The 26,790-nt window shown below is 45.3% G+C and overlaps 2 protein-coding genes across 8 annotated transcripts in view; both read left to right on the forward strand.

Moving 5' to 3' along the window:
• The first annotated feature begins 2,658 nt into the window (after window positions 1-2,658).
• On the forward strand, window positions 2,659-10,380 carry UNG (uracil DNA glycosylase). Its single transcript, XM_054006442.1, has 7 exons — window positions 2,659-2,906; window positions 3,622-3,834; window positions 3,959-4,054; window positions 4,676-4,773; window positions 5,860-5,948; window positions 7,695-7,873; window positions 8,432-10,380. The coding sequence occupies exons 1-7, from the start codon at window positions 2,811-2,813 to the stop codon at window positions 8,570-8,572; spliced, it is 912 nt and encodes a 303-aa protein (XP_053862417.1). The 5' UTR covers window positions 2,659-2,810; the 3' UTR covers window positions 8,573-10,380.
• Window positions 10,381-11,744: 1,364 nt separating this feature from the next.
• Window positions 11,745-26,790, forward strand: part of ACACB (acetyl-CoA carboxylase beta) — a 75,007-nt gene continuing 59,961 nt past the window's right edge. For 2 of the 7 annotated variants that reach the window (XM_054006145.1, XM_054006149.1), the window contains exons 1-3: window positions 11,761-11,828; window positions 19,137-19,331; window positions 25,891-26,540. In XM_054006145.1, coding sequence (XP_053862120.1) covers window positions 25,900-26,540 — 641 coding nt within the window. In that variant the 5' untranslated portion in view covers window positions 11,761-11,828; window positions 19,137-19,331; window positions 25,891-25,899. Of the gene's footprint in view, window positions 11,829-19,136; window positions 19,332-25,410; window positions 25,428-25,890; window positions 26,541-26,790 lie in introns of those variants that run through there. The other 5 variants (XM_054006153.1, XM_054006151.1, XM_054006146.1 and 2 more) reach the window with 5 other exon arrangements.

Below are 26,790 nucleotides of genomic sequence, written 5' to 3' on the forward strand. Positions count from 1 at the left end.
CCTTGCTCAGCCCTCCCACCCAAGCGGATTGTTTTGCTCTGTAAGGCTTGTAGCAAGGTCCCCTGGCACCACCTACTGGATCTTCTTAGAAGCATTTATAAATGACTAGAAACCACTAGCAGCCTGATTACTGAATCCACCACATTTATATGCATCATAAGTCCTGTTTAACAGGTGACTGTGCCAAACAATGTTATTTATTTTGTATGGCTTTGAGGGCTTCATATAAGGCAAGCAATCAGGCACTCAATTAGGGCACTTTTATCCTAATGTTCATAGCTTAGTAAACACTCATTACAGCATTTAGCTCCTAATGTTCTGGCCTAGCAAATTTAAGGCTGGATTTCATGCATGCATTCCAGGATCCATGTCACAGGTGCATGTTCACTCCTTTGCCAACAAAATGAACAAATGAGGGCTTTATCTCACATCAGTTATATTATTAATCATTTTTATTAATGTTGTGCCTGAGGGCCAATCAAGAATGGGGCCCCATAGGCAGGTGCAGTACAAACACAGAATAGTAGACAGTCCCTATGCCAGAAACCTTACAATCTAAACAGACCAGATAGATCCAGGGTGGGGAAGGGGTAGAACACAACAGCAGAGTGAATGATGGAATGATAGCAAATGCCATGTTAGTACCACATTTAAAAAAAAATTATATTTATTTTTGGTGTAGATGTATTTAGGAGGGAATTGGCAAAATGCAAAGGGAAGGGGGACAGGGGAGAGGAGGGTAAGAGGGGCATGCATAGAGTGAAACAGGTGCAAGTGCTATTCACAGTTGTACTGACAGGGCCATGGTGTTCTGGGCCCCTAGTGTCTTGGGCACAACTTAAGAGGCAGCATGGTTACTGCATAAGGAGATAGACTGGGACTCAGAAGGTGTAGGGCCTATTCTTAGCTCTGCCACTGACTTGCTGGGTGATCTTGGGTAAGTCACTTTCCTCTATTTAGAGTGTAAACTCAGAGCTGGCAGGGTCTGTATAATGATTAGCACAATGAGGCCCTAATGTGTTTAGGATACTAACTAGGTGCAGTCATATAAACAACAACGAGTAACTTTAATTGTAATGCACACAAGTCAGTTTGTCCAGGCAGTCTCACCTAAATAAGTATTCAAGTTCCTTTTCCAGCTGCAAGCACCTGGCACCCACATGCTCTACAATTTATTACCATCCAAGTGCTCTTATTCCCCCTCCCCCCCATGAGTGGCTTTGTGATTAAAGCACTAGAGTGGGTGGCACGACTTTGGGGTCACACACCTGGTTCTGCCACTTTAACCTCTCCATGTAAGTTAGGGATAATACCACCTCATGGGTGTTAAAGAATCACAGAGTTTTGTAATTCTTTAGGGAGCATCTCAACTTAGCCTCATCACTGCTACTTCCACTATAAACCTGCTTCCTCGTGTCATTTCCATTTACTTCTTCACTTGTTTTCTGTCTTCCCTATTGATGTTTTCAGCTTCCTCAGACAGGGTTGATAGAATGAGTTACTTAGCATTTGTAAAGAGCTCTGAGGAACCTGTTATGCAAGAGTTAAGTTATTTTATTTTGCTTGCCAAATAGCCCTTGTTCTGATCCGTCAAAACCCACCTGTGTTGCAATGCACCGAAGCTACAGAGAGATGTGATGGACAGCCTTAAAGTGCCAATTTTTGAGTTTGTAAACAAGATCAGGGCAGGCTGGGAATGGACAACGGCTGAATGCAAGAATAGAGGGGAGAAGCGTGCACGTTCACTCTGCTCTCTTGGGATGACAAACCTCACGAGCACAGCCAAAGCTTTCAAAGGGCAGAACTAGCAGCACCACTACTTGAGCAGTCTGTTTGGAGTTGAGGCTCTTGTCCCTTCCTGGCATCATCCCCTTGCTCTATTCAGGCCTAGCACATCCAAGGAAACACTTATTAGTTACCAGCCGTTTCTATTACAGCAGCACCCAAAGGGCGGTCAGGGTCAGGGCCTCATGGGGCTGGGTTGCAGCCCACCTCTCCTAGAGGCCCTGTAATTACCCCCCTCAGTGCTGCTTCCACCCCATCTGCCTGCAGGCCACACATCATCCACCCCCTGCTGGAAATGGGATTAGAATGAAACTGGGGTGAACCCATCAGAAGGGGGGGGGAGAAGGGGGAGTCTGTATAATGATTAGCACAATGAGGCCCTAAATTGCCTAGGGAGGTTGTGGAATCTCCATCTCTGGAGATATTTAAGAGTAGGTTAGATAAATGTCTATCAGGGATGGTCTAGACAGTATTTGGTCCTGCCATGCGGGCAGGGGACTGGACTCGATGACCTCTCGAGGTCCCTTCCAGTCCTAGAATCTATGAGACAGTGTGCATGGGGGTGCCACAGGGGAGTGGGGGGGGGAGGTGGGGGGACACAAAGCGGGGGAGCAGGGAACCCCTGTGTGTGGGGGGGGAGGACAGACCCAAAGGTGGGTGGGTCACTGAGCGGGGTGGGGGGTGGTAGATCCACAGGGGACCTGAGAATGAAAACCACGGTCTGTTACCCACGTGCGTGAGCGCTGAGGGGCGGGGAAGAGACTGCCCCATTGCGCACGCGCTGACTGCCCCTAGGGACCCTCTCAAGCACGTGCTACCGCCAAGGTCTCCCTCCCCTTCTTACGCATGCGCACTCCCTTGGCGCCAATTTCGGTCAGTCCTTCACCCAGGCGGCCGCCGGCCACTACCTCCGCCGGCTCCCGTGTGGGGAAGGGGCCGCCTGTCCCCGGCTAGCCGGACCCCGTGTGTGGACGGGTCCGCCCCTCCCCAGCCGGCCGGACCCGCGGAGCCCACCCGCCGCCGGCATGATCGGCCAGAAGACGCTGCACTCGTTCTTCCGCGCGGCGCCACCGCCGCCGAGGAAGCGGGCGCGCTCCCCGGAGCAGGGCGGGGATGCTGAGGTACGGAGGGGCCGGGCGGGACCCGGGGGCAATGCGGCCAGGCTCGGCGGCCAGCGCTTAGCAGAGCTTGTTTAAAAGACCCGCCGATGAATGCGGCGCCGCTTTGGGGAATTGACCAATAGGAGCGCGCTCCTTGACCCACGGTCCAATGGGAGGACAGAGCTGGGAGAGGGGTGGGGCCAGACAACTTGGCGGGACTTCGGTAGTCACTGGCCAGTAGGGAGCGGGTTTCCATTCTCAGCGTCCAATCAGAGGAGTGGGACTGGGCGGGGTTGATACCGCGGCGAGCTCATTCGGCGGCTGTCTATAGCGAGGGGCCAATAAGGGGAGCAGTGGCCTTGCCCCTGGCCAATGAGGAACGAGGGCGAGGCTCGAGTGCCACGCGCGCTTTCCGTGGCTGAACATCCAATAGGAAGGGCGCTCCCCGGGGGGAAACACGCGCGGTTTTCCCGCGAAGTAGCCACGTGTTTGCACGGCGCAGGGAGCAGCTGTCACTTAGCCCCTCCCAGGCTGGGGGGCGGGAGCCCGAGCGCTCCGGCCACAGCCCCTCGCCTGCGGTACCCCTGGGGTGGCTGGGAGCCGCCCTGCCCGGCTCGCCCCGCTCGGCTCGCCCCGCTCCACCATGGGGCTCGCCGGCCCCTTGTTTCTCCGCGCGGGGCCGGGCCGCTGCGTGCTGCCCCCTCCCAGTAGCCGCCTCTTGTGTCGCGACCTCCAGGCCAACTTCCCCAAAAAGCTGAAGCTGGTGGAAGGTGACTCGGGGAAGGCCTCGCCCCGCTCCCCTCCGCTGAGCCCCGAGCAGCAGGAGCGGATCCGCAAGAACAAGGAGGCGGCTCTGCAGAGACTCGCGTCGCGAAGCGTCCCCGCGGGGTTCGGAGAGGGCTGGAGGCGGCAGCTGGCGGGGGAGTTCACTAAGCCCTACTTCTCCCAGGTGAGTGAGCGCAGGAGGCTTTGCCCGGGGGAGGAGCATCCCGCTGCAGCAGCTCGTCTGTAGCTGCTCGGTGCCTGCCCCTCTCCCTCGCCTGTACTGACCGCGCACCCCCTGCTTCCTCTAGCTAATGGCATTTGTAGCAGACGAGCGAAAACGTCACACCATCTACCCACCCCCGCAGCAAGTCTTCACCTGGACGCAGATGTGCGACATCAGAGATGTAAGTGCCCCTGGGGCGACCCCTGCAGTGCCGGGGGGAGAGTCGGGATTTGCTGCTTTCGGATGTTTTTGATAAAAAGATGAAAGCTGTATTTGCAATCAGGCTCCAGAATGCCATGCATGTGTTGACTCTCATGGGTTTTCTGCCTGGAAACCCAGTGCTTTAGAATGTAAACCCTGCTTTGTCTCCTGTAGTGTTTGTGTACTTTGCCCCTGTTTTCTCATCCAGATACTGAAATAGGGATTTCTGCATTGGTTGTTTCCATCCATGACTGCAACATAATGCTCTTAAAAACGTTAGCTGTCTTCTTGGCCTCTTTTCCCCTCGCCCTCCCCATTTCGGCACTGCCTTCTTTCAGATGCAACTTGGCTGTGATCTACAAATTTTTACTTTGTAGCAATACATAAAATTCTAGCAGGAGGGTCTCTGCCGATTGAAGTCACTAAAACACAGGATTGGGGACTTCAACGGCAGAGTCCAGGGAAGGGTCTTGTGGCCTGCAGCATGCAGGGGATCAAACCAGATGATCATAATGGTCGCTTCTGACCTTAAAGTCTATGAGTCTATGAGATATTAAGAAATATTGTTGTGTTATCAGCACTAATTAGTGTCTGTGTTCAGGTAAAGGTTGTCATCTTGGGACAAGATCCTTATCATGGACCCAGTCAAGCTCATGGACTTTGCTTTAGTGTCCAGAGACCTGTTCCACCTCCACCTAGGTATGGTTATGCTTTATCTGTTTAAAAGTCTGCCACTATTTACTAGGTAGGTTATATATAGGCATACAGCTGTTTGTGAGTTTGCCTTTCTGACTGCCTTTGAGGTAATTGTTTTGTGATTTGCTGAAAAATTAATTTTATAACATATGACAGAGTATTTCTACTTGTTGGGGAGCAGAAAGATGTCAGAAGAATGACTCGTACTGAATTTTAAGGTGTATACTTTCTGGGAAAGATCACCTTGATCAGTGGGTCTATTAGTCCTCACAGAGAGCGCGCTGATCACAACACGTCATTCGTGTTCTTCTAGCCAATCCTTCAGCCACCCACTGACCAGGCTGTCAGTGGCACCAGACACTCAATTGGCATAGCGCACCGCAACCCAGGACTGCTGAGCGATCCACCAGCCTCAGCCGCCCAAGTAGCTGGGATTACAGGCGCACGCCAGCACACCCAGAGCCTTCTGGGAAAGAATTACTACAAAAATAAATTGGTGAATTCTGCATAGATTTCTGGCTCCTCCAAGGTGGTGATGTATTCCCAAGTATTTAGGGTCCAAACCTACAAAATTGGGTTTCCATACAGATCCAATTGTAGTATCAGGGCCTTACACAGGGATGACCTGCAGCCTGATGGCACGGAAGAGCCATTCTTGTCTTGGTTTCACAGAGGTCTTTATTTTCTAAATTGGATTGGATTAAACTTGTCTTCCTGTATTGCATACAGACACCATTCTGTGGCCCTATTCACTCAGGCATCCATCCTGCAAATCCTTAAGCAGATGCTTAACTTCAAGGAGATGTGTGGTCCCATTGCCTTCAGTAAGCATTTGCATAAAAGGTAGCAGTATCAGGGATGTGGTATTAATTAAAAAGATAGGTAAAGAAAAGGACCTGTCATATACATCAGATAAATCAGATGACTATAATTTTCCTAAATGGGAATTGGATGACACATCTAGAATGCGAGATCAGATTTTTAGTTCTTGGTAAAAGTTCCAATTGTAATATACAAAATCATTAACTTGTCTATTTGATAATTTCACAGAAATATTCTAAAAATCTCTTCCATTATTTTTGTCTGCAGTTTAGAAAATATTTACAAAGAGCTGTCTGAAGACATAGAAGATTTCACCCATCCCGGCCATGGAGATCTAACTGGGTGGGCCAAGCAAGGTAATCAATCCGTTCATCCTTCCTGGGTTCTTCATTTAGACCGTGTCTGTACTAGCTCTTATGTTGGCAAAACTTTTGTCGCTCTGAGTGGCATAAGTATTGCCAGCATAAGCGCTCTTGTGCACAGTGTTATGTCGGTGGGAGATGCTCTCCTGCTGACATAGCTACTGTTGCTCATTGAGCTGGTTTTATTATTTCGAAGGGAGAGCTCTCTTCTATCAGTACAGCTGTGCCACTGTAAGCTTTTCAGTGTAGACATGGCCTAAGTGGGGATTTTCCTCCTCAGTGAGTGGGTTGTAGTAGCAATGTTAATCTAGCTATTGGTACTTTCCAAACTACGTGGCTGAGATTTATTAAAAGGAACCATTTAAACCCCCCCCAGCCTTTTAATGTTCATAAAGTGGCTAAATAATACTGAGTTGAAGCATGTAAAAAGTGAGCCTGTGCTTATGCACAGCTTAACCACGTCAGCCTTGACCTTATACGTACACAATTGTCTTCATGTTCTCCCGACAAAGCACATGTGCAATGTACTGGCCTTTTTAACAAAGAAGAGTTCACAGTTTTTCTTGAGGTGTAATCTCTCTAATGATTCTTGCAAAAATCCACTCGCCTGGGGGAATAGCTTTTTGATGGGTGAGTGAAATAGCATCCTTTTTATTTATTTATTTTCTTTTTCTTTTTAAATAATGGTAAAATGTCTGAGGAAAATATTATGCTTGGCTGCAGGTCGGAAAACCTTTGTGATAGCTGTGTAAAACTGATGACCACTCCCCAACAAGCATACCGCTTAATTGTAATGAATGATTTTGCGATGTCATAACTGAAAATCTCATGAAGGTCTCAGAGTTCATCTCTAACTTCCGTGGAGTTGCCTAGGGAGGCTGTGGAATCTCCGTCATTGGAGATTTTTTAAGAGCAGATTGGACAAACATCTGTCAGGGATGGTCTAGATCGGGGTGGGCAATGTTTGGCATGCGGCTCGCCAGGGTAAGCACCCTAGCGGGCCGGGCCAGTTTATTTATCTGCTGACATGGCAGGTTCGGCCGATCGCGGCCCCCACTGGCCGCGGTTCGCCATCCTGGGCCATTGGGTGCGGCAGGAAGCGGCGCAGGCGAGGGATGTGCTGGCCGCGGCTTCCCGCCGCCCCCATTGGCCCAGGATGGTGAACCACGGCTGGGGGGGGGCTGCGATCGGCCGAACCTGCCGCGTCAGCAGGTAAATAAACTGGTCTGGTCCGCTAAGGTGCTTACCCTGGTGAACCGCGTGCCAAACCTAGCCGACCCCTGGTCTAGATAATACTTAGTCCTGCCATAAGTGCAGAGGACTGGACTAGATAACCTCTTGAGGACCCTTCTAGTCTTATGATTCTCGTGTTAATGATACTGACTCAGCATTATAGTGGTAAATCTGTTTATGCGGACATGCTGTAACTTTAAAGGAAAACTCCATTAAAGCCTATTAATTTACAGAAACTATACTTAGCCCCTATATTTATCCCCCAAATGGGTCTATTTCTTAGATGGGTTTCTTAATGACTTATTTTCTCCCTACTTCGACAAATGGATTGTTTGAAAACTCTGTACTGGTATCTCTCATGGATAGTTTTCCCATGAACAAAAGCTTAAATGATTTTTTTTACCATTACAGATCCAGCAAAAGACTGGAAGAGAACTTACTACTTTGCAAACTAATTCATGTTTTCTCTGTCCACACTGATATTGTACATGTCTTGTTTGTGATTAGGAGTACTTTTGCTCAATGCTGTCCTCACAGTCCGAGCACACCAAGCTAATTCCCACAAGGAAAAAGGCTGGGAACAATTCACTGATGCAGTGGTGTCATGGCTAAACAATAATTTGGATGGACTTGTCTTCATATTGTGGGGAGCTTATGCACAGAAGAAAGGCATCTCTATTGACAGGGTATGGTTTAATTTTTCCATATTTCTAGAAGTCTCATTGCTTCTTGCTTCACTTGGGACATTTTTGGTAGGATGCCATCCAGAGGGGGCTTTTGGTCATAAGTGGAAAAAATGGTTGCTGCTGCCTACTATTCTATAAAAAAAAGCTAGTAGACAGTTAAGGGACTCAAGGAAGGTTGTGCCTGTCCACTTCTGTCACCTCTTTTTGTTCTAAGAGTGCTTATCCTCTAGGAACAAGAACAATCAGTGTGGAAGAAATTAAGATACTGTTGTGTGAAGAGGCTCAACATTATGATGTGTAGTTTATCTCCTGCAGGAAACTTCCCAGAACAACTTAAACTCTTTGTTATTGCTGTTTATTAGAAATGCAGCCATTTATTGAGTGCAGAAAGCCTGGGCTTCATGGCAAACCTATGTGCTCTTGTTTTTAACTCGAACGACGAAGAGATACTTGCAATTTCATTTCTGCATTTGATAATAGCACAGATGAGCAACTTCCATCTAGGATCTGAAAACCTGCCAAGTTTCTCATTCTTTTGTTATCTCCAACTTCTTACAGAAACGTCACCATATTCTACAGACTGTCCACCCCTCGCCTCTCTCTGTGCACAGAGGGTTTTTTGGTTGTCGGCATTTCTCTAAAACCAATGAATTGCTGAAGAAGTCTGGCAAGAAGCCCATTGACTGGAGAGCACTCTGAGCTACAAAGATGAATTTGGGAGTGTAATCGGAAGTAGCCCTTATATCAAGGATCATCCCATTCCTGAAAAATTGGGCTGCATGAGAATTATTCTTTAGACTTGGTCTGGCTGAAAAACAAAATGGCCTACTTTGCAGAAGTGCTACCTTTAAGTATCTTTTTTACATACTGTAAATGTTTAAGGGGAAAACCAGAGTTTGATATAAAGAATAATGAAACTTCTAGGTTGTCAAATTTTTTTAAGCTGAAATCTGTTGAGCCTGTTCTCAAACCAAAAACCACGTATGTTCTCTGCTCTAATGGGACTATATAGGGAATTCTCATATTGAGCTAAACTCATAAAAATTTCAGTTCGTGAGCATCCTTTTACGGTTAGTGAAACACATCTTATTTGCTATTTTTCCCCCCGTATTTTCCCATGTGTAAACCTAGATTTATGTTTGGGTAAAATGGAAGCACCTTTATACTCTTACAGCAAAAAAGCTAGTTACTGTTTGTTCTGCTAAAGATCTGTTTAACTCAGTTTCATTTTCCAGATGTCGATGTATTTGTGCTTTAAAGATGGTTTTCTATCAGGCAGCTGGACTAGGTGTGTGGTCTTACTGAACACGCCTTTGAACTCCCTGAGGATTTCAGGGCTAATATCCCAGACAATTGGGGGAAGTTATGCTAATATTTGTGATGTTTCTCTTTTTTATATGCAAAGTACTTTATTGTGAGTTTAATACTATCAAAGTTCCATTGGGCATAACAGCTCCTTCTAACTACCACAACAGCCTGACTTTCAGAAAAAGTGTTCTCATGTTGTTTAGTATGTGTCTTTTGTCACCTGCATATGTACCTGCTGATGACAGCTGAATTTCAAGGTGATCCTTCAGGATGGTATTAGAACCTTTCATGTCACTCTTCAACATGTTTGAATGTACAGTAAAATCAGGAAACCTCAGATATAGAATTGGTTCTGTGCATTTCATAGTTATGAATTAACATAATTGTCTTCATTTCACTTTTTTGAACCTCCTCTCATCCAGTGTGTATCTTTCTCCCACAGTTTTACTTCCACTCAGAGCTAGTCTGAAGTTGGAGATGCCTAGCGTCTCTAAAGTTACATCCCCTGAAGAGTTAAATCTGTTCTTTAGCATGTTACAGGGGGCAACAATCTTGTTCATAGTCACCATTTAGCATCTGGTTACATTGTGCAAACCTATTTCTCATGCCATACTGATCCAGCAATATTTGCTCAGTTAAAACTCCCATTGAAAACAATAGACGTTTTGCCTGAATAAGATCTACAGGAGTTGGGTCATCTAGTTCAAAGTGGATTATTGCCATTTCTTTTTTTATTTTTTATTTTCAGTATGTTGCAAACTGCAGTATGGAAGTGACAGATCCTTTTATCCATGATCATTTTGCTCACTGTTTGCCACCGTGGTGGCTGGCTCCAATAGAAATTGAAGATCTCATGCTGCTCCCACAAAGTTGGTGACAGAACTCCCCCTGATGTCAGTGGGAGCAAGGTGGGACCTTGATGAAATTCTAGGATTTCAGCTCTAGCTCTGAATTAATTGATACTTTTCTATTAACTTTCACTGATAAGAGAAAAAGTTTAGTTTATCCCTTCTGTGAAATTGCATCCTTATTTTGTACTATACTAGTACATTTTACACTAGTATCTGTGTATGGAGAAGCCATTTCTGAATCTTTGTCCCAATAGGTAACACTAGTACAAAAGAAAAGGTTCTATATGTTTTCTGTATATATTGTTTAACCATGGTGTTGGTTTTTAAATAAAAATTCTACTTTCTTTATGCTGTTGTGCTGGAATCATTTACTTAGCTCCCCATGTTAAGTTCCTCTGATCCTAAATGTTTTCTCTTAGAAGTGTGCTGTAGACTGTTTTCCAAAAAAATATTGATATTAAACATAGTAATCTTTGAACTTGAACTCTTACTTCCAATTCTCCATCCTGCTTTGTTTTCACAGACCTGTTTTTTCCCTCAAAACATTTTGGTACGTCTCAATTCTGCAATTCAAATGAAAATAAAACCTAGTGGGTCACCTCATCCAAATCTTTCTATTGTAAGAGTCAAATAGAGCATATCACTTTCTGAGAGTGTTTTCTCATTGGGCATACTATACTTTTATTTTTTATTTATTTATTTTTTAAACCCACCTGTATGAAATATACCCATTACCAATATTGGCAACCTTGCACAGACAATTATCACTTGTTTCCTTCTGCAGAACGTTTTACATGTGCAAGTTTTCCACCTTCCACCAAACTGGGCCGCCATAGTATACTTCAGTAATTAGTCCAAAGGCAACGTTCCGTACTGCCCCAATGGAGAATATTAGACCACACGACTTGGCTCCTGCCCTTAATGCTGGTGTAGGGAATTTTGATGGGCATTTGTAAAATTCCAGTGAAAATATTTCCAATATTTTTTATACTCTATTTTGGATGGAATTTCCAGCAGCTTCATGCTGGGTGGAGGGAGGGCTTGAAGGAGGCATAGAGTTAGTTACTCTGCAAATGGGATATTGTGTCAAACACAGACTTTACCTTGCAATGCTGCAGGTTTGTATTTCCTTTTAGAGAGCGCTGCGAGACGCCAGGATGAAAGCTGTGAGCGTATCGGAGTAACGTGGGCTCAACACTAAATGCACAAAGACGTTGACGCACGGGTCTAGACTTGTGTTTACACCTCCCTGACCAGTTTTGTCTGAAGGGCCTGGCCCTGTCCTGGCATAACGAGGGAGCAGCATGCGGCACCACTGTTGCCACCTCTCTCCGGTGTGGGGAGGGGACTAGGGTGACCAGACAGCAAATGTGAAAAATCGGGACGGGGGGGGGAAATAGGAGCCTATAGAAGAAAAAGACCCCAAAATCGGGACTGTCCCTATAAAATCGGGACATCTGGTCACCCTAGAGGGGACGTACGCACAAAACCAGCCCCGAGCAGTTCCAGGTTGGACCTTTGCAAACAGGAACTCCGCCCCAGGCCGCTTTGACCTGACCTGACCCTTAACAAACAAAACCGCCCCCACGGCCAGGCCAGAGCGGAGCCGGGTCGCGCCCCCCCCCCACTTTGCGCTGCCCCCCCCCCCCCCCCGGGCCCAAATGACGAGGACGACGGCGCCAGGGCTCACGCGACGTCAGGGGGCGGGCCCCGAGCCCGGGGGCGCGCGGGGGCGGGGGATTCCTTCCCGCGCGCCGACCCCGGCCTCGGTTTCCATGGCAGCCGCCGCTTGTGAGGTGCGTTCTGGAGCCCCCGGCCCGGCCCGGCCCGGCCTTCTCTGCGGCGCGGGGCGGGGGCAGCGTGTCCTCCCCACGCCCCGCAGGCAGGGTGGGGCCAGGGGCCGGCCAAGCTCCCTGCTCCTCAGCGCCGCTCACCCAGGGGTGCTGGGAGTACGGGTCGGGGGGGGGCTGCCCCCCCCCCCCCCCCGGCCTGACGTGGTTCCCATCACATGCAGGGTTTACAGCTTGGTTCAGGGGCTCCCCGCCCCCCCCCCACATTGTTCCAGCCCCCCCCCCCGTACTCACCCCTTCCTTTGACACGGGGACCGGCCCCATGGCCCGCGGGGGGCGAGCCCCAGGGGGAGCCAGGTCGGTTTGTGGGGGTGTCTGGTTTTTCAGGTTTATGTGTAAAGCCCCCCCCCCCCCCCAAGGGACCCCGCGCAGAGGGGACTGCACCCACCGGTGGTAGGTATGAAACCTGCGGCCTAGTAGCTCCCTTCACCGTGGGGCAAGGCTGGATTAACAGACACACCGCTTTAACCAGTGGCCTTGTGAACCAGCCTGTCCACAGTTAACCCCGAAGGGTCCAGCACAGCAAAAGGGGGTGTTGAGAGAGCGGTGAGGCATTGATTTTGGGAGGGGAAAGCAAAGCAGCAGGAACCCCTCCGCTCTGGCCACGGGTCCTTGAACAAGATGACTTGAGGGTTTTCTTGCCTGTTACTTGCACTGTGATCTGTCCCGCCTCGCTTAGGGGTTATGGAAGAGGGTTTATTGTTTAACTGGCCCATTGAAATACCAAGCTTGATATTTTTTTTTTTTGTAGAAGGGTGGGTGAACTGAGTGGTGAGAGTCCTAGGAGCAGTGGCGTGTGTTCCCCCCTCCAGCTCTGAAAATGTATCTCCGGCCTAGTTTGCATCACTTTCCTGCTCTTCTAATCCTGGGCCTCTCTTCAGTCACATGCTGTTTTGATAATGTGGGTTAAACAAGGGTTAGGATGATACCTTCAGACACTCTCTCCTCTGTGATCTAAAGCAAGATTTTATCCTTTGTACCTTGTTAAAAGCCTTTGATTAGCTATGGTTTCTTTTCCTTGTTTAGAAAGGCAATTAAGTTGTGAGGATTTATTTCTCCTTATCACATCCTGAGATAAAGAGAGAAACTTTAATGGAAATTCAGCTCCCAAGAAGATTAGACCTCCCTGCTGCATGTTGTAAACTTTTCTTTCCAGACAGCACAATATTTCTGTCTCAAAGGAAAGCAACAGCTGTCAGGTACCATAGTAAATTAACCACTAGAGGGAGAGTTTAGAATCCCAAAAGCGCAGTGAAAAATTGCACAAGAAGCTGAAGTTGGCTCCTTATCCATGGTACCAGCTCCTTATTCAAAGGCCTGAATTATTTACAAATACATCGGTGTAAGATTGAATTTTTAGCAGTTTTCATCAAATTAAGAAGATTGAATCTGATAAAAATTCAGTTTCTAATTACTTCATTATTTATTGATTAAAAATCCAGTAAGGAGCTGGCTTTTGACTGGCTGTAAATGACAAACTAAGTTTTGGGTCACCTGAAGTAATGTGTTCTTGTGACCGACAGACTCTTCTGAAGGAGCTAGGACATGGCGCTTGTTGACCTGAAGCTTCGTTCTTGAGCAGCACGCCTCCACCTCTCTTCTATGTTTTACACAAGGCTTGAATAAGGGGCTGGGTTTTGACTGATTGTATGTGCTGAAATGTGTCTCAGGTCACCCCAAGTGACATGTCCCCATGTCTGTGAGATTGTTGTGAAGGAGCTGGGACATCACTTGCTGACCCAAAGCTTTGTTCTTGAGCAGTGTGGAGTGAGCTATGATGTGCCCACCCCACTTTCGTATTGTACACAGGACTTGAATAAGGAATTGGGTTTTGACAGAATGTACGTGACAAAAAAGTTTCAGGTTACCCCAAGTGACACTCCCTGCGACTGTTATTTTGTTATGAAGAGCTGGAGATATGCCACTCCCAGAGGAAAACTTTTATTTCTGGTCTAACAAATGTATTACCCCAATTTTTATTTTTTTCAGAGTAGCAGCCGTGTTCGTCTGTATCCGCAAAAAGAACAGGAGTACTTGTGGCACCTTAGAGACTAACAAATTTATTTGAGCATAAGCTTTCGTGGGAAGCCCACTTCAGTGTCTTAACTAACAATGAACATATGCAATAGGCATGTAAAAAAACAACAAAAGCAATATTTGGCAAATTTGCTGCAAATCCAGCTGTAATGTTTTCACAGAAATTGTATGATAGTTACAAATGAAGTCTATGGGAACTTTTGGTTTGCTGTTACGTGAGTTAAGGACAGGAAAACTGGCTAAACTGATAGAACCGAGTTTAATTTTGGATGATATAAACACATGGTTTATGGTCAGTGTTGTGTCTTGTGCTCATTATGTAACAAAAATAATAAGGGGAGACTGTTTGGGCACCATTGACTCCCAAATAATCATGTTTATTAACTCTATGCAAAAATACAAGGCCTAGTTGAATGCTCACTGCTGCTCTGAGTGGTTTCTGATGGCTTCTAAAACCTAGAAAACTGTGAGTACCACTAGAGTGCTCACAAACTACTTAAATGAATACTACCCTATTCTTATATAGTACAATTACTGAACCCGCTAGTGTCTTTAGTATTGCTCTGAGATTTGTACAACACCAATGTGTCTTAGTGCACTTTAACAGAATTTGGAGAACTCTTTCGGTGGCTAGAATATTACCACCTTTCCTTTTTAATTCCATCATAGAAATACTAGCCCCCAATTTCATTAAGCATGTGGAAACATACAAAATGCTTCCTGCTGTTGTATGTTATCTCAACAACTTTGCTTTAATAAACTCTATTGTTTATGCAAATAATTTTGATGACTTCTGTTGAACTAAGCAATATTTGAAACATTTTAAATATTAATTATATTCAAGTTGCATGAAAAAGAGCTACAGAGAGGGCAGATGAAGGATTTTTCGGGGGTTGGGGGCATTTCATTTTTGTCGGAATAGTCAGTGAGTGGTATTTGAAAAGGGGCAGGTCGCTGCTTTAAGGGGATTCCACCAAAACGTGTCTTGGTTTTTTTCCGCTTACTTGCTGTCATGCACAGAATCTCTGACAGCTGAAGGGCACATTTTTTTAATCTTGCGCTTATGAGACTGAATTGTGAGTGTAATGAGAGAGATGCAGGGATCACCACTAATGAAATGTGTACTCAATTGATGCGATCCATTGCACTTTTACTTTGACTATGAAATTATAAAATAAGCAAAGAAGTTGTCATTTATTATAATAAAAAAAATTAACTGAGCAGTTGTTGGTGCTGATCACCGGTGACACCTATATTTAAGCATTCTGAAGGATTTGCATGCTAAGGCCCTATTTTGCACAGAAGGGAAGTTTCTTCATAAATTTCTGCAGAATTGCTGCATAATGTGGTGCTGTCTGCCTCTCCATAAGGAGGTTTTTATGGTCTGTACACAACCAACTACTGCACAAACCTTCCACATGGAGAGGTAAACTTTGACAAAGTTGTGTGTGCAAAAGAGCCAGTAACCGGGTTTCATAGACTGAGAGATTTTCAGGCCAGAGGGGACCATCTAGTCTGACATCCTGTATGTCACCAGCAAATTTCATCTAGTTACCCTTGTTGCTTGGCTCAAAACAGCTTATGTTTGACTAATATATTTTCTAGAATGCCAAGTATCAGAGGTGTAGCCATGTTAGTCTGTATCCGCAAAAACAACGAGGAGTTCAGTGGCACCTTAAAGACTAACCGATTTATATGGGCATAAGCTTTCGTGGGTAAAAACCCCCACGAAAGAAGAGAAGAAGCGGAGTTTCTAACCCATGAAAGTTTATGCCCAAATAAATCTGTTTGTCTTTAAGGTGCCACCGGACTCCTCATTGTTCTTCTAGAATGGCATTCACTCTTGATTTGGAGACATCAAGAGACAAAGAATCCATCACTCCTCTTGGTGGTCTGTTTCAATGGTTAATCACCCTCACTGTTAAAGATTTGTGCCTAATTTCTCACTTGACTTTGTCTGGCTTCAGCTTCCAGCCATTGGTTCTTGTTCTGCCTTTCTCTGGTAGATGAAAAGCTCTTTAGTGCCCACTCTTTTGTCCACATGAAGATACTTACACACTTTCATCAAATCTTCTTTTTGATAAGCTACACAGATTGACCTTTGTAAATCTGTCACTGTAAGGCATTTCCTCCAGCCCTCGAACCATTTGTGTGACACTTTTCTGTGCCCTCTCCAATTTTTCAACATCCTTTTTTAAAATGTGAACACCAGAAGTGGATGCAGTAGTCCCTTCCATCCTGACATTTCTATGATTCTGTGATTCTTCTAGTTGAGTTGAATGTCTCCTGGCTCTCTTTCCCCTCTTGATCTCAAATTACCTGTCCACTTCTTTGGTTTGTACTCTCACCAATTCCTTTATAGCTGATCCCTTCCCAAGTGGTGTCTGTGAACATGATTTCCAAATCTGGTTGTCCAAGTCTTTGTTTTCTTGGCCGCTGCACAGTGTTGCAACTCATGCTTCCAGACCACGTCGTCTTCTCCAGGAAGGTCCCCAGCTTGCATTTTCTATGCTAGAAATCTATTCTGTCTTCCAGCAGAAAGGAGAACATAGTACATCCAAGGCAGGTTGCAGCAGTTGTTCCTTCATCATCCATATTAGTGTTAGTCTGTATCCGCAAAAAGAACAGGAGTACTTGTGGCACCTTAGAGACTAACACATTTAGTTGCTACCTCTGGTATAGAGCCATACCTACCACAGGAACAGCCTGTCTGCCACTCCTGTTGACCTGGCAATTGACTTCTATACAAGTCTCACTGCTCAGCTCCCTTCCTTGGAAACAGGGAGGGAATAACCACTTCAAACACTGGTTCTGTTCGAAGGGTCCCAGCCACAAGGCTCTCATTGAGACACAAACAAACCTGACTCTGCTGGCCAGTTCAGGGGTGCACAGCCAGCCACACAACGTTCTGTGGAGAACAAACAGATGGAAGGACGTAACACTTGCTAAGTCCCTCTCCCTGCAAGCATAGGATGCACAGCTTCATCCTCTGAACCTCTCCTGTTCACTGCTCCTTTTGCCCCGCTAAAGGGCGTCTGTGCATCTGGAGGGGGAGAAGGACTCGTCACATGGGCTACAGTTTTTCGCAAAGAAAATGTTTCAAGTCAGGGAGTTCCATGCCTCAGCTAGGTCAGAATGGTCCGACTGTCAAACTCTGGTTCCTTATTCAGAATGGAAGTGGGGTGGGGGTGTGCCATTTGGCAGACGATTGTACAGAAACACAGTTTTGGTTTGGGGAAGGACTTATTCAGCGGTTGTGGAGACATGTCACTTGGGATGACCTGAGACACCTTTTGTCACAGTCAGTAGGTCAGTCAAAACACTCCTCCTTTGCCTGATTGGGATGGGGGTGTGACATGTGGCAGCATATTGCACAAGAATGAAGGTTCGAGTGGGAGAGTTAACATGTCCCAACTCCTTCAGAACAGTCTAGTGGTCAAGGAGGAGTGTGGCTTTGGGTGGCCTGAGACCTGTTTAATCACCTCCAGTCTGTCTAAACCCAGCGCCTTATTCAAACTCTATGCCCAATATGGAATTGGGATGGGGGTGTGACATGTTGCACAGGAACGAAGCTTCGGGTTGGCGAGTGGCATGTCCTGGCACCTTCAGAACAGTCTGTCAGTCACAGGGATGTGTCGCTTGGGGTGATCCAAAACTTATTTTCTCACAAGCAGCCAGTCAAAACCATATCCTTATTTGATTATTTAATAAATAAGTAATCTGTAATTAATTTTTTTATCACATTCAGTCATTAATTTAGTGACATTTTCTAAAAATTTAATCCTACATTGATATATTTTTAAATAATTTTGGCCTTTGGGCAAGGAACTGGGAACCACAAATAAGGGGCTGGTACCAAGAATAGGAAACCTACTTTAGCTTTATAAATTGTAGCATATATATTTGTGTAGAAGCCTTGCACAATTAGTAACCAACTAATTTTCCCCCCAGAACTATGGGCTTTGATAAAATAAATTTTTACTGTGAAATAAATTAATCTATAAAACAAAAATTGGATGGGAGCTCTTGGCTTGGACAGTGTTGGGGCTGTAAGTAAATGAAGGCAGAAAAATCTTGGGTTAATAGCCATGCAAAAGAAACTCCTTTTGTTTACTGGAAGTGGCCCTTCTACATGTATGTTGTTTTTTTTAACATGCTACATCTACCAATAACTCTAGGTGTCTAGATGCAGAATCCAAATTGAAATCAGTTCATGACATGATCTGACTTCTCTTGGAGCAATAGTAAATAGACCCATATACACACACAAAAATAAGACCAAGTTTCAAAATAAGACCAAAACATCGGTCTTGGTCTTATCATTTTGATTAAATGTTAATCATTAAAAGAATTAGATATCTTCAGCTTTTAATTCTGCTGTACTCTGCCATAGAATAGCTACAAATGATTTTATACACAGTGCCTGTTTTGCTTATTTTCAGGACAATTGTGTGTGTGTTTTTAATTAAAACTTTCCACAATGGATCAATCTCCCCTTATTTCTTTATATAATTTTATAGCAGACTGACACAAAAAATGTTTGTGCTGAACAAACTCAGCATTAAACAGTTGTTCATTTTGCATCACTGAGTGACCTTTGTCCCACTAAATCTAATCCCATTTTGGTATGCAACAGAATAACTTGTAGCTGCTCTCCACATGCTTGATGTGGAGTCATTGCTGGCTTTTTTTTTTTTTTAAACTTGGCTTCAATAAAAGTTTCCCAAGCAGAACGACTGAAGGGATTTTATTTAATATCAATGTCATAAGTAAGATGAGAAATTTAATTTAGGGAAACTCCATGAAATGTGAAACCAAGCAAAGAATGTGGGTGACGTTTGGTGTCTTTAACCCCTTAAGGCCTCCGATGATTGGAAATACCAGCAGCCATGGAAAGGTTACCGAAATAATCCTCTCTGTGCATGTGGCTTTGGTTAGACGGACTGTTCGGTGTGGGCCATGCATTTCGAAAGCAATTTGGGTTTTCTGTTGCATGTTTTCAGATCATTCTAGTTCTGGAGATACTTGTATATCTAGCATGGCTCTGAGTTTCAAACAAACCATGGAAAATTGGGACTCCATTAAGGTAAACTTGTGTTAGGAAACATAGCGAGTGCCTAAGTATATATATATTGAAACATTGTCTGTCATTCTTACCAGAGAATTATTAACGCTCTTCAATTGGTTAAATGCTAATAAGATTCTTTTGTACAGCAGGGATTGGTTATACTCTAAAATTTATGTTCATCACAGTCACCACTGCCAAATAGTCTCCGATGCTCAGCCTCTAGTCCACTAGCCTGACAAAGTACAATAAATATTTAGTCTTCAAGAGCTGTGTAATGCTGAAAGCAGAGTGTGGAGGTCATGAAACAAAGGGCATGTGTGAAGATCCAGAGACCAGATAGGATGGTAAGTGGCTTAATTATAATGGAACTAATATTGCTAATTAAAAATTAATATGGCTAATGTGGAAATAGAAGCAGCTCTGTGCAGGGGGGTAATGCAATTGTTTGCCAGTGGGGGTTGTATCTGTCTGCTTGGAATCCTGTGGCCATGAAGAAGAACTGATAATGGGGCTGGATGTGCCTTACTTCGATCTAAACTGAGCAGTATAAATTATGACCTTATTTAAATGGATTATGTTACTCTGAACTCCTACAAAAGCTGTTTAAAGATCAAATACTGAATGTTTTAAATGCTATTTAGAGTTTTGAAAGCTCAGGTCTGAATATAAAAACTGCTTACTTTTAAAGTGACACCCTAAATGTTGCATTTGTATGTTTTCCAGCTGTTGATTGTAATTCTCTTCTAGCCGTTACAATGGGTGCATTTGTTTCCTGCCCCTTAAGGCCCAGATCCTGCAAACGCTTGTGCACGTGCTTACTGTTACTACTGAAATAATGAGACTACTCGTGGTATTTATTTAGCTTTAGATAAAAAGACCCCAAGGCTCTAAGTGCTGTAAGACATCATTAATAATCCAGTAATATCCCAGCACCATTAAAATAATGATTTCAGCAAGAACTCAGTAAGCCAACCATGTATAGAAATGCCTTTCCACCCCTTCATTGTTGTGAGGAGCAGCACGCCCTCTGTCCTCTCCAAAAAACAACCAACAGGTGGCTTTAGCCAGCATGCGCAGAAGCTCACCAAATTTGGGCTACATTGGACCAAGTAGGGGAGAAGTTCCAGATTCCTGGAGCCCTCATAGGGTAGCTGGCAACCTACTTCTCCTTCTCTTTTAGAATGAGAGAGATACAGCTCAAGTGCCCCTGCTAACCAAAGCTGTGAGTGGTACCTTATAACACGTGTTAACTACTTACGCAAAACAATTTGTTCCACCTTGTATTTAGCTGTGATGCTCTGAGTACCTTTCCCAGCCCTGAAGAAGAGTTCTGTGTAGCTCGAAAGCTTGTCTCTCTCACCAACAGAAGCTGGTCTAATAAAAGATATTACCTCGCCCACCTTGTGTCTCTAATATCTGGGGACCAACATGGCTCCAGCAACACTGCAGACCATAGCTATGGCAACCTGGCCTGGGGAGAGGGGTGGTCGCTCAGGTAGATTTGTCCATGCCATTTAGGGCTCTGTTGGTCATAACCAACACCTTAAACTCCATCTGGAGACAGATGGGCAGCCAGTGCTAATCCCGGAGCATGGGTGTCACATGGTCCCAGTAAGACGCCTCTGATGCTGCATAGCCCCGTGTAGAGTGCATTGCAATAGTCTAATCCTGAGGTAACAAAGGCATGGGTGACAGTGGCAAGGTCAGTATCCAAAAGGAAAGGTCACAACCTCCTAGCCAGATGCAGGTGATAAAAAGCTGATTGGATTCCTGCTGTGATATGGCCATCAAACAGCAGGTGGGGGTCTAAAATCACTCCAAAGTTGTGAACCCTAGTAACTCATGATGGACACTCTCCCTCAGTCCAAAGGACTGAGATTACCTCTGCCATCTCCTCTGGCTGCTTCCCCTAGCCCACCACCATCAACTCCATCTTGTCTGAGTTGAGCTTCAGCCAGCTTGCCCTTATCCATGCCCCAGTCTCAAGTAGATGCTTGCTGAGGTGCTGAACTTCATCATCCAAGTCAGAAAAGCAGAGGTGCTGGGGACGCGGCAGCACCTGTGGCTTAAAGTAATAATAGCAACTGAATGCGTGGCTCCCATCACATGTAGGGTTACAGTTTTGTTCAGTGGCTTTCACTATCTAAATTGTTCCAGTGCCCCTGCAGATGGGGTCAAGACAGACAGCTGTGAGTCATTAGCCTACTGACAACACTGCACCCCAGGCCTCCTACCCGCCCCATACACACGTTGAACGGGAGGGCTGGCAGGATGGTGCCCTGAGGAATCCTACACTTCAGAGCTCTCGGAGTAGAGTTGAGCATGTGCCCATGTGTTGACAGGACCAGGGCCTGCATTTCTCCTAGCCCTCACTCCTGTTTGTTTCTGCTCAGTTTTGAAAAGTAAAACAACATGGGAATTGCTGCTTTTTCAGCAGCACCTCCGGTGGGCCTGCCGCTTTGGAGATGATACCCCGCCTCAACACGGCTCCATCGTGGGAGGTGCTGAACTCCTGCCTCCCTTAGTGACGTCCGTGGGGTTTGAGGGTGCTTAGCACCTCATGGGATTGGGCCCTTAGTTGGGCATGGGAAAAGCAGGGGGCAGAGATCAAAAAGCAGGGGAAAGGGAAGGGGACATGAAGGATGAAGCTTACATAAAGTAAGGGCATGAGGTTTTGTTTGTGCTACTTGTGTGCCATGTGTCTTGTTCTTATGTTTAATTCTTTTGGATTTAGTGTCAGCAGACAGAGAAGAGTGTGTTTGCATGGGAAGAGATGGGTATCAGTTCAGTACAGGCAGGAAACCAAGCCAGGCAGGTTTAGTAGGAGAATTGAAGAGACCATGGGGGACCGTACCATGAGCTAGCTGGGTTCTGGTGTATTTTGTGGGGTATGGTCTTTTTCCTACCTAATGTGGATGAGGAAATGGACTTCTTAGTCTTGAGGTGCAAATCCAGTGATTCCTTATTCTGTCGTCTGCATGCATTGTACGTGACAGTGATCCCGGACCGGGGCAGCAACCTTCAGAGATTGGCAGGGCCCTTGTTTTGTGTCTGAATTTTTCCATTTTAATTTGATTACCCTTTACAGAAAACCTACTTGCCCAGATCAGAGCAGTAGTTTATCTAGTCAGGAGTCTGGTCTCCTTCAGGGGCAACATCAAATGCTTTAGAGGATGTTACCAGAAACTCCATAACAGAATAACTTGACAATAAGCACTTTAACGTACAGATTTTAGTCCCTTCGTGTGGTGAGGTCTGTGTGGAGCCTTGCTGTTCTATTGAAATAAGCATTTCCAGGATTAACACTTGTCTGTTGCCTTCTCATCTGTGAATGCAAAATTGCGAGGATGAGCAACAGCAAGGTCCAGTGGATCGGGGCTGGGCCTGGCCTGCAACTTCTTTTCCCATAGCTGCCACTGACTTGCTGTATGACCCTGGGCAAGTCACTTCATCGCTCTGGGCCCCTGGTTTCTTTCCCACCCTTTGTCTGTCTTGTCTTTTTGGTTTGTGAACTTTTTGGGGCAGGGACCGTCTCTCTCCATGTGTTTGTACAGTGCTCAGCACAACGGGCTCTGATCTCACCTAGGCATCCAGGTGCTACCACAGTACAGATAGTAACAGTAATAACAATGCTAACCTGCAGATCAGATCTTGTTAATAGGTAATTACTATAAATCGTCCTGCTGGACTAGAGAGCTTTGAGCCCATCCCTGTTATGTCCATGAGACACTGTGTTCCTTCCTAGTGTGCTAACTTGTCAGACAGCACGGTGGACCAGGCACCAAGTCATTGGCTGTCACAGAATATTTTCACAGGATCGGTGTGTCCTGTTTTAAAAATAAACCACATCAGCTTTGCCCCAACACTCAGCGTAATAAAGTCTTTGACATTAGACAGCAGTGGGAGACCATTGTCCTGTGACATCATTACAGGCGTGGCTAGCTGTACAAAAACATAGTAAGAGACAGTCTGCCCCAAAGAGTTTGCAGTCTAGGTAGGCAAAGCATGGAAGAAAGGCAGACGCCTTCCCCTTTCCTCCGACATGCTGTCAGAACACCAGGGGCACCTTTGTAACATGCCACAAGCTGCAGGGCTGAATCATTTGCATAAAATAGGACACATTTCATCCTTTCCGATCACCCCAAGGGCCTGTGGAGCCTCTGCGTGGCTCGTGATAGAGAATCACAGGCTGGGAGTCAAGGCTGCCTCGTGGCCTCGTGGGGGCCCTGGAGGTAGGATTTGTAGATGTAAAGCAGATTATTCATACCAGGTCACAAGGGTTTTGCAAAAGATACTGATAAATTCTGCACATGGACCTGCTGGGACCTTTGCCTAAAGTCCTTAAATTGTGAAGGTCTTTCCCGGCCACTCCTGAGCCATGGGGATCATCCTACGCAGGGTGAACAGGCAGACACACAGCACAAACATTGTAAACAAGGAAAAGGGAGTGGGGAAGGGGGAGGAAAGGGAAAAACTTCTAAAAAGAGAGGGGGAGATCTCCTTCCCACCACTCCCCCCAGTCTTTTAATTATTTGAATTACAGGGGAACCTGAGAGTTACGAACACCTTGGGAATGGAGATTGTTCCTAACTCTGAAATGTTTGTAACTCTGAACAAAATGTTATGGTTGTCCTTTCAAAAATTTACAACTGAACATTGACTTAGTAAAGTTTCAAAGCTATATTATGCAGAAGAAAAATGCTGCTTTTAACCATCTGAATTTAAATAAAACAAGCACAGAAATAGTTTCCTTATCTTGTCAAATCTTTTTTTTAACCCCCCCCCTTTTTTTTTTTTTTTTTAGTAATTTATGTTTAGCAGAGACTGTACTGTATTTGCTTCTTTTTTGGGTGGTGGGTGGGGGGAAGGGAGTCTCTGCTGCCTGATTGCATACTTCTGGTTCCTAATGAGGTGTGTGGTTGACCGGTCAATTCGTAACTCTGAGGTTCTACTGTAACTGCTTTTCAGAAAAGTGGATATTCAGTTTACCTCCTCCCCTTCCATCCCAGCCTGAATCCTTGGTATGTGAGATTTGTAGCAGGGGGAATTGTAATAAATAAATGCTGTTGGCATGAAACTTGCTTGTCCGTGTGTCTTGTACACACAGTTGTCTGTGTCTGCATGCAGATGGGCTAGACCTATGATAAGGTTTTGTATCTTGGTGGGTGTTTCCAGGACCGGCTCTAGGTTTTTTGCTGCCCCAAGCAACAACAACAAAACAAAAAAGCCCTCCAGGAGCACAACTGCCGAAGCAAAAAAAAAAAAAAAGGTGGCCGGAATGCCGCTTCTGAAATTGTGCTGCCCCAAGCACATGCTTGGTTTGCTGGTGCTTAGAGCTGGTCCTGGGTGTTTCTCTTTGGAGACCACAATCCTATGGGAGCCTGGTGCTTGCATTCTGTGCCTGGGTAGAGCAATCAGGCTGAGGACTTTACAAATGAGATGGAAATTGACTGAAGCAGTGGTGCACTTATAAGGATGCCTGGGTCCTTGCCATTTTTTAAAATTGACTTTAAAAAAAAAATCTACTTCTGGTAGACACATACTCTATACATAATATAACCTGGATTTTTCTTTTAAGTTACGATCTCTTCCCCGGATGTTTATAAGGATCTTTTCAGCTAAGAGGAAACTGACATTGCAGGGAAAATTGACTTTGCACAATGTTCTGTCAAGTACACAAAATGAACAAGCTTAAAAAAACCTAGAGGGAAATAATTTTTCTGCTAACGTCTTTCAGTTCCAGTGTTCTTGGATGGTGCTAGTGACTAGAAGGCGCCCAGTTTTTAGGGAGAAATGTGATTTTATATTTTTCCCATCCAAGATGACGGTGTCCCTTTCTAAATGTGGCTACACCAAAGTCCTTAAAAAGCAACAGAGGGTCCTGTGGCACCTTTGAGACTAACAGAAGTATAGGGAGCATAAGCTTTCGTGGGTAAGAACCTCACTTCTTACCCACGAAAGCTTATGCTCCCTATACTTCTGTTAGTCTCAAAGGTACCACAGGACCCTCTGTTGCTTTTTACAGATTCAGTCTAACACGGCTACCCCTCTGATACTTGACACCAAAGTCCTTGTAGATGGTCTTTCATAATAGCCCAAAACTGGGGGTGTTGGTTTAGGATTTAATGTCAAAGTGAATGCACATCTGTTACTTCCATAAGTCACGTAAACTTATTAGACTGTCACGTTTCTGTGGGAAAAAGCCAGGGTGTTGACTTGTATTAGCTTATTAGGCATATCTAGGGGAAGCTCAGTGCATAGTACCAGTCAGCTCTTGCCAAAGTTCTGTTTTTTAGGAAGTAAAAATAGCTTGTGCCGTAACAGTGTCTTCAGTTTAGCTATTGCCTGTAAGTACATTGCAGTGCTGAATGAAGGACCAAGCAAAGAGATTTGTCAGAAGGATTTTGTTGGGTAAAAGATAAAGTAGCTGGCTGCTTTCGGTACTGAATGTTCTTTGGTGTTAGAAATATACCTGAAGATCTCTTAACCAGCATTATGCTTCTGTTGTTTATTTTTCACAGGATCTGTGTGGGCGGGAGTGGGGGGATAGGAGGGAGGTCTGTAAGGTCTGGCTGCTGGCAGCTGCCTTTCGTTCTGTTGATCTAACATACACCACTAACAAACAGCTAATAGAGAATCGTGGTTTTGGAGCAAGGGGGATCTGATTCCTAATCCTTATTGCTGTAATACAGTTCCTAGTGCTCTGGGACGATACATACTGGTCGTCTTGACATCTGCTATGACCACAGAAGTTTTACGGTGTTGTTTTGATCCTGTGGTAGCATTTCGAATCCAACCAGTCTTTCTCTGTTAGAATGAGTCCGTCCCAGTCCACTTGCTGCCTGTTAGTGTTAACTGAACTAGATTGTGACTTTTATACATATGCATCTCTTCATCTTTTAGGGTTTCTGAATGTTACTGCTGGCCCTGTTGTCCTGTCTGATTTTGCTATGGTTTATTGAGACCAAAATGGCAAATTCTCAGCCCGTTAACCAGCTAAAGTCAGAGACTGAGAGACCTAGTCCTGAGCCGCCAGCAGCCTCTGAAAACAAAGAGAAACCTTCAAAAGGATCAACATGCCAACTGCAGGAGAGGGCTGTAACACCATCCAAGTCCACAGGGCCTGGTCACACCTCACTGACCTCTGGACAAGTGTCCATGGATGCCTTTCAGCAAGCAGCAAGTATGCTTTGGCAACACAAACTTCCAAATATCCCTTCTTCCTCTGACGTGTCAGAGCCGGCACAAGATGTTCCAGCAAACAATTTAGCAGAGCCTTTATCTCAAGTTCCGCTTCCTTCATCAAAGCAGCAGATGAAGCTAAAGAAGTCCATCTCCAAGGAAAAGCAGGAGCAGTTTATAGAACGCACTCAGGTACAGCTCAAAAGGCAAGCGATGGCAAAATTTGTCCTGGGCTCTTTTGAAGATAACTCGTCTGATGATGAGCTGGTACCTGGATCCTTTAAAGTCACTAGCAGAAGTAGCGTGATGAGTGTTGGTTCCTCCTCCTCTTTTGAGTCCTTTTCGCTAACGTCTTCTTCCACAACCATGAGGTAAAGAGCCCTGAGATTTGTTTCCAGTTTCTTTTGCTCAAAGCTATTTATAAATAAGTGAGGGGGAATGTAAGAAGTAGGAGTCAGTGTATAAAATTAAAAATTACCCCCTAAATCCCACCCCACTCCCGGTTTACTGAAAATTGCTCTTTTTCTTCTAATGAAATTCTGTTTTTAAATGGAAACTTTTTATTTTCCGTTGACACGATTGGGGTGCTGGAGTTTGAGCAGAACCTTGCTAATCCCCACT

Source organism: Malaclemys terrapin, chromosome 16, assembly GCF_027887155.1.
Source record: "Malaclemys terrapin pileata isolate rMalTer1 chromosome 16, rMalTer1.hap1, whole genome shotgun sequence".
In the NCBI taxonomy this organism is placed as follows: domain Eukaryota; kingdom Metazoa; phylum Chordata; order Testudines; family Emydidae; genus Malaclemys; species Malaclemys terrapin.

What these genes read in the sequence shown, in the direction of transcription:
- UNG (XM_054006442.1), top strand. Translation starts at nt 2,811, where the DNA reads ATGATCGGCCAGAAGACGCTGCACTCGTTCTTCCGCGCGGCGCCACCG. An exon ending in AGCAGGGCGGGGATGCTGAG is followed by an intron (nt 2,907 to 3,621) that starts GTACGGAGGGGC and finishes CGCGACCTCCAG; the next exon opens with GCCAACTTCCCCAAAAAGCT. An exon ending in AAGGCATCTCTATTGACAGG is followed by an intron (nt 7,874 to 8,431) that starts GTATGGTTTAAT and finishes AACTTCTTACAG; the next exon opens with AAACGTCACCATATTCTACA.